Below are 12,986 nucleotides of genomic sequence, written 5' to 3' on the forward strand. Positions count from 1 at the left end.
TCGCGGCCCCTCCGTTCCAATCCTACTGAGAGGAGGTGGGGCGGGGAACCTGTCGCGGAGAATAAAAGGCCCGTAGGCTGAAGAGGTGCAGGCGTGCTCATACCCCTGTCTGCCGGATGAACAGGAATGACCGCCTCCAACCGGCCGACCCGTCCAGCTGCCTCGGAGAGATCCCAGGTGGCAAATATCCTCCTGCTGCGAAGGAGTGAGCTTTCAATCCGACCCTGTGGAGGTCAGGGAAATCTGTGGAGTCAGAGCAGCCAGAGAAAAGTGGTTTTGGTGATCGGCGAGGCGTGACTTGCGGGGGCCGAAAGTTTCTGGCACCCCATTAACAGCAGGATGGGACAGTCCAGCGGCGCTTTAAGGGCCTTCAGCGTCTCGTCCTCTTTCACCTCTGACCAATACCAAGACTTACAGCAGCCACAGCTGGACGGCCCGCTCTCACTTCTTCTCAGCAAAGCTCCTCTGGTTTAATTCTGGTTTATTGTGATGTCGTGGTGTGTGAAACTGAGTGAGAGATTCACGGCTTCAGCTGAATAGCTTGTGTGTTTATTGTGTGTGCGCGCAACAGGTCTCTAATGGGTCCCTCAAGGCTACAGCAATGAAACAAGATCTGCCTCAGAGTTGAGCAGGTGAAGAGAAAGAAATACACGGAATAGAGATGGGAACACGCGGCAAAAGGGGAAGAATGAGGAGAGAGGAGTGAGTGAGGGGAGCTTGGGAGAAAAGTGAGAGTCGGAGAAGGACACGGAGTGGGACAGATATAAACACAAAAAAAGGAGAGTACATTAGGGAGGAAGTCCGGTGGATGGAGGATTGAAAAATGATTTCCTCTGGCTCTGCAGGTACGAGATACTGAGTTCAGAGAAGGAGAGGAAATCCCCTTCTTCACACTCCTCCGTTTCATCCCTCCTTCGTCTTTATTGTGAGTTTGTAACCTCTCTAAGTGACAACCAGACAGTATAGTACCAGATGTGCGCTGCATAACATGAGGCCCTCCTCAACTATATGTGGCATCGAAGGCCACACTGGGCTTAGAAAAGCCATGTGCAAAGATGTTTAGGCCACCTGCTGTCACATTTTGTCTGTTGAGATAAAACAGAGACCAAATACATCAAAAATATTTACTATAGATAATGAAAATTCACAGTGTACAGAAATATGTATATACAAAAAAAGACAAATACAAAAAAGCACCAATCTGTCAAAAGATGGAAATGACATGCACAGGCAGATCTCCATTACAAACATATTTATTGAGTTGCAGAAAGCCATTTATAACTGTATATAAAAAAATTAAAACAGCAACACTTCATCTCTATGACTTCCTTGTGATGATGGTGAAATGTAAAACAGAAAAAAAAAAAAGTTTATAAATATGATGAATGGCAAAAGCGAATACATTCTGCTTTAACATGAACAGGTTATGAATAAGAGGCGATTTGGGTCCAATCCCTTTGAACTCCTCCAGCATGCGTACAAATTCAAAACCTAGAAGAAGAAATTAAAAAGTAAAAAAAGTCTCATAGCTTTAAAGACCATACTGGTGGTTTGGCGTGTTTTAGCCTGCTGACTACACGTTTTACTAAATGAATGACCATTTTCCAAAACATACAATGAGATTTTAGATTGATTTCCTGCTTTTCGAGCAGTCACTTTTTTCCAATGAATTCAGCACGCTATAAATCTACCCTCTTTGCTATAGATAATCTACTGCAGCCTCCTTTGTTTGTATTATTCGTTGTAGTTGTATGACCCCGCGGCAGACAGCAGGGACCAGTTTGCATTCAAGAATGTTCTAACATTTAAGCATTAAAGAGGTGGTCCAGTGATTTGGAATTGCACTTGCATAAAAATGGGTTTAAAATCAAATCTGAACTTCATGTGTCAAATCAGTGGAGTGCCCATTTCATAGCACGCTGCCAAAAACCATAGTATTGATAAGCAATGTTGCAGAAAAACAATGGGCAACCATGGACGAAGAAAAAAAAAAAAAAAAAAAAAAAAGGTAATTTTGGTAATTTCTTGTGTTGTAAAAACTGCTGTTAGTAGCAACATTTAACATACACTTGAGTATTTAGTTTATGGGTTAAAACACACAAAACAACCAGTATGGGGCTTCAGGTCTTCCTGAACTATATGCTCTACATACAGCACAGATATGAAACAGACTGGTCCCACTTCAGAGAAATGAGATGTGAGCTGTCCTGACCCGGAGCTGATCTTACATTCTGGATCAGCTGCGGTTACTTTCTCACGTTAAACTCCTTGCTACAGTTTTCAGGTGATGAGGTGTAAGGCACTGAGAGAGCCTCATGGTAGTGCAATGGTCAGCTGTTCCTTGTAACTTTGTTCTCAACAAAAGTTCTCCAAACAGGGGCGAGTTTCCAAAAAAGCGATCCATCTCTTCAAACCCCGTGAAGCCGTTCTTAAGGGACTGGGTAGAACACACTGCTGCACCATCCCATTGGTGTTTGTGAAAAATAATAGAAAACAGGAACGTTTGGAGCAGTGAAACAGATGCAACAGCAGCAGCTTACTGATTGAGAGTACTGGAAGTGAACCTGTGTGTTCAATATACAGTAAATATGCACTTCCAAAGAATAAGTAGAAACAGGAAGTTGGTGAAAACCTCAATGAATCTTCATCTGACAAAAACTGTAAAACAAAACCCTGCTTTGGTAAAGCAGTATCTAAATGCACCATCACTATATAAAAAGATGATTATCGCATTCATTTAATGAAATGACAGAAAAACAGATGTGACATTTTGACACATCGGGGGGGGGGGGCAGAAGGAGAAGCAAAATAATTTGTGTTTCTATGTTCATGCAGTGTTGACATACTGAAACGCGTGTGGCAGAACCTTCATTTGTAAAGTGCAAAGGCCTGATGAGCACAGGGATACCTTTCAGATTGAACACGCCAATTATGACCTCATAGATTTTCTCAATTTAAAGAAATTGGGTATTATTAACATAAGCTGCATACACCACAGAAATGAGGGTCTGCTGTCTAATGACGTTTATTAGTGAATTCATTGATGAATCTGTTCTATTTGGCTTTATCACAACAATGCTTCTGCCACAAACTTAAAAGATGATGCAGTCTCTGAGGAAACACACTGTGGTGATAGAGAAATTAAAAAAAAAACAAATAAAAAAAACTTTCAACAGAAAGCAGGCCTACCTGTGACCAAAAATGCTGGGACTTAGTAACAATAAAAAATAAATAATTCAAATTGACTTAAAAACAAAAATATATATATTTATATTCTACAATCCGAGATTTCACCATTTACCGAAGAACAAGAAAATCTGCAGCAACAGGAGGTTGGAAGAGGGATGGACATACAGAATCTGCTTTCCTTGATCAGGAGCCTGGAGGCTCCACAGCTGATGAAGTGATGAACACAGTACTGTGACAGGGACGAGCAGGGAGGAGGAGGAGGGATTTACAAAAGAAATGCAGTGTCCCTAATTTAACTTTTGGTCTCACCAGCCAGAGCGGGTAAACTAAAAACAAATGGTCATATGACTGAAATAATTTAGACTGACCAAAATAATAAATATATATTTTCCTGATATGTGCTTTCATGCTAACTCGTATAGGGCATCTTAGAAAGCATAATCTTTTCATTGAGCTCTCACCTGATATTAGCAGACCTATTTGGGGATAACACACTGCCGCTGTGTGTAGAGCCAGCTTAACAAGCAGAAAGAACCTGCTTTATAGCTTCACTAATATAAGTCCCATACAGACAAAGACTTTACATAGAAAACTGCAAAAAAAAACTGAAGTCTGTATATCACTTACTGTTAGTGTCTCAAAGTGTCACCAGGCTGGGTGGCAGGTGACCCTTGCTGATTTATCTACCGTCAACTGGCTTGGCAAGTTTGGACCCTGGACAGGCAGTAAAAAAAGGGAATGAATGAATGGACAAATGGTGGGTTGGGGATGGGGGGGGGGCTGCTGCAGCTTGTTAAAAAGCACAGTAAAAACCTTTGATATTTACACTGAAGAAAGTGAAAACATTCAGGCAGCAAAGAAAGAGGAGGACGGCCTCTCCCCTGTACGAGGTACGTTTGGCACTGCTTATACTCCTGCTATTACCTTTTTCCTTCTGTGCCTTCATTAAGTTATTCAGCGAGTCAAGCTAAATCCTGACATCTGCATGTAAACACGTCCCTTCTACTCTTTACTATTCATTCACGTGATACTCCAGGGGTTGAAGTGGTAAACGTTGAAGCGAGGGGGGCCGGCAGAGCTTTCCTGCGACCGTCCCTTGATAAGACTGGAACCGGGCAGATCCAGTCCCCCCCCCCCGTGTCCGTCCCTTTCTGCTCCCTGCTTCAATCAGCAGGAGTCTTTGGTTCAGAAGGCACATGTGTGCGTCACTCCACAGAAACCCTCCTGTATCTGTTTTTGTGTTTTTTTTAAATCTCCTTTGATATGAAAAACCCAGACAGTGTGCAGGCCACCCGGATTCTAAGGGTTCTTTCTCCCAGAGTTGACCCATTGCTCAGTTTCCTGTTTTGTAGTCCTTTGGGAAAAGGCAGAAGGAGACTGTCGGTGGGTGTAAACTCAGATGCCGTTGGTCAGGTCTGTGATGATGTTGGCCTTCACCAGCTTGCGAAGGAAATCCTTCTCCTTGGATATGTTGTGTGTCCACGACTGTGGGAGAATTGGAAGAAAAAACTAATTCAGTGACACAAAAAAATATCCCATGATCATTGTGAGAAAACGTCTACATTAGCATTCAGAAGAACTTATTCCAAAGGCATTGCTATTTGCACTAAAACCTGTAGGTTTAGGCTTTCCGTTTCCCAGTGTCTATACATGTGGGTGTTTATGTGTGCATATATATGAGCAAAGCCACTTTGGGTCAGCTTTCCTCCCTGCTGTGCTATGAGGAGTCCGTCCTGTGAGCCGAGATGTAACAAGAGCCCGTGGTTCCTGTGTGGTGCTTTGGGATGCAGAGACTGAGGAACAGCCAGAGAGCAAATGAAGGAGGCAAAGGGTGGAGGAAGAAACATACAGGAGGGAATAGGAAGGAGGAAAAAAAAAAGAGTGGCGAGCTAGAGAAGGTTGTCTCTGCAGCTGCCTCTGGTCTATCCTGCTGGTTCAAGATTCTCCTATGCTCCAGGCCTGTCTGGATCGGACCTCCTACCACTATACATGATCGGTCACAGTAGAGCCAAAAGGAACAATCAGATACAATTGTATTGTAAATGAACGTAATAAACAGGGCTGTGATATTTTTAGTCTTATTGAAATCCATTTTTGCGGTCAAACAACATTTTTAAATTGTTCAAATGTATAAATATATATTAAAGAAAAGGCCTTGAGAGACACATAAAAATTGAGCGCTGGCATATAGCTTACAAGTCAAGGAGAGAACGTGTTTAAGAATAAGAACCAACACCATTTAGCATCCAAACTGTGCGATATTAACATTTGCAGGTAAAGATTTAGTTTGCGTAGTTGCATCTGACTCCCCAATTAGCTTTCTAGCCTGCGAAATGACATCAGAAGTGCAGTTTTCCCCCACTGGAAGTTGGTTTGGTTGCTAGCAAGCTAAGGTTCAACACCAGACGTCTCTTTGTTAGTCGGAGGAGAAGGAGGAGGCTTTAGCTGGAGAGCTGATGTGCTTTGCATTTCACAGTTTGTATGATTGTAAGGCTTCTGCCTGGCTGTTAGTCAGAGTCACCATCAACAATGACATATGATCACCAAATAAGATAACAGCTGGTTATTTACTCATTGCGCAGACACAAAGCAAGCATTAAAATACATTTCAAGTCCTGTTTCTGGCCTCCTGATTAATCCCATTTTAGCTCCGTTTTCCTCTCCTCCAACATCTGAGGGACATATTTGACTCTTTAGCTGCTAAGTGCTCCACCGTGTTCACCTAGCTAGCCGCTAACTATGTCTATCTTTCTGCTAATTGGTGCCAAGCAGGTAGCGTACAGTGGATTCATCAGAGCTTTTCTTGTCAATAACCCGCCTGCTGCTGCTTCTGGAAATAAGTTTTAATAAGAGCTGTGAGATTGAATCAGAATGGAAAAAAAGCTCAGTAGAGCTGAGGGGAACTGCAGAGTTAGGTCATAAAGCTTTGTATGATCGCACTAGGAGCAGCCTCTTTTATGTACAAGTAATATTTTTGATCCATTGTTGGTATAAAAATATTGATCACGGCAGCTATGACTTAATTAATTCGTCACTATGTTTAATCAACTCTGAGATAACAGAATCTAGGAAAATGGAGCTTCACACACACACCACAGCCGATGACCTCAGTAGCATCACACTCTCCAGAGGGACGTATGTGACATTTTATCAACAATTTCCGTGGAGCTTTAAAGCATCCATCCGCTTAGGAAACAGGCTCTTCTCCAAAGCAGTGAAATAATCCCAGTATAATTTCACGTGGTTCCAGATAATCAAACAGCCCTAGAGAGCGGTCGTGGTTTAAAGTGTTCCAAACAGAAAAAGTATTCCCATTAATTAGCCATGTGTGGCTGATGACAATGTTGATGAAGATGATAATGATAAAGGCCAAAGGTTCACTGAGAGTTTAGACAAAGGTTATCATCATACTGAGCTCATGGTTTACACACGTCAGCACCCGGGTGACATCTTTGATTCCACTGGGTTTCAGTGTAAACACCGAGAGGAAGACTTGACTGATGGAGAGGAGGGAGATCCGTCATGATGGCGTTTAGAAAATGACTGCTCAAACGACGCACTAACAGTTAGCATGTTGATACAGTGACTGATGAAAGACCAGTGCCACTCCAGTCCGGGGTAATTAGATTTAACCTAATGCTGATTCCATTCTTCTGTTTTAGTTTTTATTTCGTTTCAGAGTCCCTCTTTTTAATTTCAGTGTAGTTTATAGTTTCATGTCCTCCTAAGGTAAGAGGATAAAAGAGAAGTTCAGAATATGCATTATGCATAACATATGTGCTTCATTAAAACACACTAACAACCCGATATAAATAAATACACCAATGTTTATTTGTCTTAACTGATAAATAATATAGCAATCTAAGCCACAACCTTACTTCAATTTAGTTTTGTTTGTTTTATCATCTTTTTTCTGATCACAGTAAAGAATAATGTTTATTAACCCGTTACTTGTGGTTATGCTTGCATGTTCACAATAAACAGTGTTTCAGTCAGATGTAATCATTGATGTTACCGTTACACGGCCATGATGCAAACATCTACACCGGCTACTGCAATTACCTTTCATTACAACTCCGTCAAGTTTAAAGCAATTTAAAGCTTTTTTTAAAAACAGGCACCTGAGCCAAACAAGCATATTTGCACTGACAGTGAAATGATAATAATAACAATAATAATATTAATAATACAACATGCTGCAGACATTTTTTCCTTCCAGCTTCACAGTTTTAATAACACCAACGAGCCGTCCATTAAACTCTCATATCTGAATAACCTCATCTGACGAAGAACAAGGAGCTGATCACCAGGAGAGACAGATCCAACTAGTGAAACTCCACACTTGTTGCCGCAATGTTCCTCAAGCTACATCATCAACTGCTCATCAACTGTCTTTGGATGCAAATACAAAAGCTGAGAGAAGTTCAATTCATGCACAACTCTAATGCTAATACCCTCACACTAAACAGTGAAGGCTTTGTGGTGAATGTATTTTGGCTGTAGGCCAGGTCACCTCTCCTCTCCCCTCCCCTCCCTCTCCTCCACAGGAGTGGTGGTCCCTCCTCATCAAAGATTGCGGTCATTTGTTTCTTCAGTTATTCTTCAGTGGCAAGAGAGAAGCCAGCAAATATTGATTTTATTAGCATGGATAGAATGTCACAACAGATTTCCGAAAAAGAAATCTGGTAATATAAGAGTGCTGTGATCATTTACAAATGTGTTTTAGAACAGAAAAGATTTTCACTTTTTGATGGACTCTCACCTGACAGCGCTGTGCTCAGATGCTCGAACACTCACCTCTTTAATGGCGGACATCTTGACAGTCTCGTAGTAGTGCAGAGGTGCATGGGGCTTGTTCATGTCGTAGCCGAAACCAGCCACCGCCACCTCATCACAGTTGTGCAGTGCCATCGTTATAGCAACTGTTCCCAAAGTTGGAATGTTCTGTAGTTGAAGAAACAGAGATGCAGGCTGTCAGAACATCTCAGCGCACACACACCAGGAGCATTTGTTGATAAAAAATGATTTATACTAACGCAGGGGTTAATGTTGACAAAAGCATGTGCAGTATTTTTTTTTTTTTTTTTTTAGACATTTTTGAAAACGATCATAGTTACTGACACAAAGTTCAAAGACATATGTCTGATCCCTGTCATGTATCTGCTTCCCTCCCGCCTTTGTACCTCCGTCTTTGTTCCGCTCCACCGCGGCTAACCAACTTTGAGCACTTGGTGATTAACTATTACGTGACCCCTGCAGACCCCTGCTACGACACACAGTGATCTACAGGGTTGAACTGTGCTTCCTAACTGCCTAGGGCAGCCAGAGATCTGGGGGGGCTGTGTGTGGATGTTGGAGAACAAGAGAGGGAGGGGGGGAAAGTGTGTGTGTTGAAAAGTGAGTGCAGAAGAAAGAGCGGAGGGAGGCCCCATTTAAATCATTACCCTGATTTGCAGCCCTCGGGGTAGGTGGAGCTGAGCCAGCAGCTGGCCAGCCCCCTACTGCGGGTTCTAATACAGATTAATTTACACACACATTCACATACACACTCAACATAAACACTAGTATAACAAATAGGCCTCCTCATTAATTTCCACATACATAAACATAAACGATGATGGTCAGAAGATAGACAGGAAAGTGTTCTGGAGAAAGAACGTGCCAAATCATACAACTCTGCAGCCTGTATTGTATGAGACAGCACTACAAACACCCAGACACAAACACAAATGTGCACACACACAGACACACATACACATACACACACACACACACACACACACAGGCCAGATGCCCACATGTTGAACACATGTTGCAGAGTGGGGTTCATGCAGGGGTGTTCTGGTGGCCCCAGAGGGCAGAGCTATAGTGATGCACTCCTTCAAGTCTTCTCCGATTCTCTAACAATATTCCTCTTTACTTATCAATAACACCCAACTTAATAATACATTAATAAATACACAATTACTTTATACAAGTCTGCCTTGTACTCCGGTTTCTGGTCACCAACTGTAATGTGCTCACTTTATATCTCTAACTAAATGTACTCTGGTCAAGACCTGATTGAGCAGTCTCAGGTCCAGACACACATGTTCCCTGAGCAAAGCACATACATCAACTTCTAACATTGAAAAAAACAAAACAATAGAGTACTATCAAACTCAGACTGGACCATGGTTGGAGTAGGTTTTCAACATTCAACAATTGTGTTGTATTTCCTCTTAACCTACTTTCATTCTCCCTCTTTTATTTTAATAAAGGTGGTTACACTGCCATGGTTAAAAAAATTCTTCCAGAAACGTGTGAAATGTGAAATATAAAAGTGAAATAAAACTGAAGAGCAGATCCTATACATCTTGACAAAAAGTACATTATAATTAAATGGCTTTGGTACAACTGTTCTCTGATCAGAGCTCCTGAACATACCTGATAAAATAAACGCCTCCAGAAACATTTAGTATTTTTCCTTCCACCAATTATTTTAAAAAGACAAACGTAATTGCAGGACAGTGCTGTAGGCATACAACCTTGGCATCAGAGTATTATTGCTGATAATGATCATTTCAGCACGATGTCTGTGCTGTGTGTAGAATATAAATGTAAAATACTTGTTGGCTGCAGCATACAGATTTCTCCGTTCGGTTGGTTCCCTTGAAAAACACAATCCCATTTTTTGGTGTGTGCCCTTTTTCATGATTTTGTTTCATTGATGGCATTGATGTGTCTTACCCCTTTGCCCATGAGGCCATTGTTGAAGGGCAGGCCTATGAACTGAAAGGCAGCCTCCTGGATGAAGTAGGGATTTAGGATTCTCATCTCCGTTGGCTCCCGAGGCACATAGTGAGCCACCGACTTCCAAAAGCCCTCTGTACCTCTCTGAAGTATTGGCAAGGAAATGGACAGTAACAGAGGGGAAAAAAAGAAAATCGAGAATTAGTCGACTGCTTTTTCTCTGCAAGGCAAGAGTTATGTGCATAAAACACAAAACTAACATTCACATGATGCCGCCTTCACGTTGGACAGCCAACAGCAATTTACCAACCCAACATCAAAGTGAGATTATCCTCTGTAACACTGACATAAAACACAGGAGCCAACCAGAAGCCAGACCCCTACGAGCATTGATTAGGGAAATGGCTTTGGGCCTTTAATGGATGAAGTCAGGGTGAGGGGTTCGCAGGACGTCAGTAATTGCGACTCCTGGTAGGAAGAGAATCAAGCAGTGGGTGAGGGGTGAAGCTGCCCCGGAGTGTAGAGTGCTTTACAGTCCCCCTCTTAGAGGTTTCATTAGTTGTAGTGGAAAAGGTTGGGGACTGATTAATATGAAAGATCTTATTATTTCAGCAAAATAGTCTTATCAAATTGATTTGTCTTCATTTTAGGGAACAAAGTTGTTCCAATGCACCTCAACACACATTTTACATTTTCCAGGGGTGCAACTTTTTATCTGTAAAAGTCAAAATTTGTTGACCTTTCTAACGCACTATTCCATCATAACCTCTGATCTTTTCTAGTGCATATCTTATAGAGCTTGAAAAATCAAACACTGATATTTATTTTTCCTTTCACAAAAGGCAATAAAAAGAAAATAAATAGGATATAACAAGAGGCAGATCCGTTGGCAGGGTACCAAAAAAGAACACATCTACATGCGTTTTACTGTATATTGTGGGGATAGATTGTTCTTTTATCTGCATTGGGGATACATTCAGTATCTGCCGTTAATGTCTACCTATCAAACACTCACGGTTTAATGACCTGAGGGTGTTCTGCGACACCTCCGGTCTTATTTCACAAAACAATAATTATCAGTCGTCAGGGCGACCTGTCAGACAGGCCATCAGTCATCTCAATATTATTATGAAACTCTGATGAAATGCACTTCTTCAACTCAGTCTTACCAGAACAGCCACTAAATATTATGAGACTGAGACACAAACTCAAAAAAAAGGTACCCTTGAAAAGTATAGTATCTACATCATGCTACTGTTATTGTCTCAATTAAACCTAAAAAAAAAAAAGAATCTTTTACAGCCTTAATGAATGTGCTACCAACTATGATTGACTCTCCTGACAGTGAGACTTCCTAAATGGCATGAAGCCAATACGGTCAGCAGATGTAAATGGAAATCACCTGTTCAAATAGTCAAGCATCAGCCGGGCTGCCTTTGATACAGCAATGCACAACTGTGCGTGTGTGTGATTGTGTGTGTTGGCAGAGGCAGTAGCAACAAGTCTGCTGGCTTTGTGGCTTCAACAGTGGCGGCTCTTTTTGAACTAGGGCCCTGCTCTGTGCCTTCAGCAAGCTGCGACAGGAACAGCAGCTCATCTCTCCTGTCAACACAGCTTGTGTTTGCCAAGAATCTATTTAGCCGCGCTGTTTGGATGTGTGTGCCTCTGTGTACGGCGAATAAAAGAGAGTGATGCATTTTTTTTCCTTTATTCTTGGAAGGAAAGACGCTAATGACACACAACACACGCCCCGCGCTTTACACAGAAATGACCCAACATGTAGGTAGACACAAATGTCACGGGGTGGGGATCTCTTTGAACATATCCAGACAACTGGCAAAGTACAGGTGGTTTGGAGAAATGTAAGAGCAATTAGTATGTAAAGATTCAGGCCTGTCAGGAGGGAGAGGGTTTGTGGGCACTGGTTTGAGGTTAGGAATGTGGGAAGTTGCTTACATTAAAAAGGTCACCAACTCAAACCTCCACCAGTTAGGATTTGGACAGGAGAGGGAAGTTAATGATAACACTCCATCCTCATTTAGCTCTCAAACTTCTCCAGAGGAGCTGTACAGTGTCAAGGTGAGTTTTAAGAAGAAGCCTTATCTCGGTAAATAACGGTTAAAACAAACAAATACATTATAAGCAACAGTGGAACCTTTTGTCAAAGACTGTTAAGCAACAAGTAGTACTCAAAGCTTGAAGCAAATGGCCTCCAGGGAACAGGATGCTGCTTCCACTGCAGACTGACCGCTAAGCTCTACATGAGTGTGCATTAGTTTGTCAAGAGAAACTCTGTTGAGCCAGTGGCATCTGACCATAAGAGAACAGGAAGCTGCAGAGTGCTGCTCCACCACGCACTCACACCAACCCCTGACACACACACACAAACTCAAAGTTGAACAAAAGTGTGGGGCTTTGGTGTTTGGGCTGTCGCTGGGCTGTGGAGAGAGGAAATGGCTGTTTCCCTTCTCCTACGACAGCTTTATGGATAAATTGGTCTGGATTATTAGATTTAAGTGAGTGTGCGAGGCCGCGTGCTCCAATAAAGCACCTGTTAAAACAACCTTGACCTGGGAGAGTTAATTGTTTGCAATGCAAGGAGATATACCGTAGAGAGGTCAACATCACTCAGTCCAAAGGAAAGTAAGCTGAGACGTTACAATTCCACTAGTGTTGACACAAGTTTCCATCCAAATTTAGCCCAAAAGAAAAATGTTAAATAATGGACATTTTAATCCACCATTGTTATGTAAATATTAGGAGTTGGGGTGCATCACGGACAGTTGGTGGCGCTAATTCTCCAGTCAGGTGTCATTTAACCATTGCCAAGAGACCAAGATGAGGGCCCAAGTGGTTTGGAAGCAAAATGAGGTTAATGCATCACTGAGAGAACACTAATACCATAAAGCACTCAGTTTCTCCGTCAGTGTTGTCAGTCACAACAGAAGCTTTGCGAGGGCTAAATATATTTGTCTTGTGATTTCACAGCTGTAGGAAAATCACAGCTTTACAAACCATCACTTTAGGAGCTTAAAGCACAGGATCAGAGCAAGACAATGACAGAG

The 12,986-nt window shown here is 42.0% G+C and overlaps 1 protein-coding gene across 7 annotated transcripts in view; it reads right to left on the reverse strand.

Moving 5' to 3' along the window:
- Positions 1-1,132: 1,132 nt before the first annotated feature.
- Positions 1,133-12,986, reverse strand: part of st3gal3b (ST3 beta-galactoside alpha-2,3-sialyltransferase 3b) — a 42,155-nt gene continuing 30,301 nt past the window's right edge. For all 7 annotated transcript variants that reach the window (XM_054623448.1, XM_054623446.1, XM_054623443.1 and 4 more), the window contains 3 exons: positions 9,919-10,065; positions 7,987-8,133; positions 1,133-4,674 (listed from right to left, as the gene is read on the reverse strand). In XM_054623448.1, coding sequence (XP_054479423.1) covers positions 4,585-4,674; positions 7,987-8,133; positions 9,919-10,065 — 384 coding nt within the window. In that variant the 3' untranslated portion in view covers positions 1,133-4,584. The remainder of the gene's footprint in view (positions 4,675-7,986; positions 8,134-9,918; positions 10,066-12,986) is intronic.

The sequence above is a fragment of the Anoplopoma fimbria genome, chromosome 3 (assembly GCF_027596085.1).
Source record: "Anoplopoma fimbria isolate UVic2021 breed Golden Eagle Sablefish chromosome 3, Afim_UVic_2022, whole genome shotgun sequence".
Lineage (NCBI taxonomy): Eukaryota > Metazoa > Chordata > Actinopteri > Perciformes > Anoplopomatidae > Anoplopoma > Anoplopoma fimbria.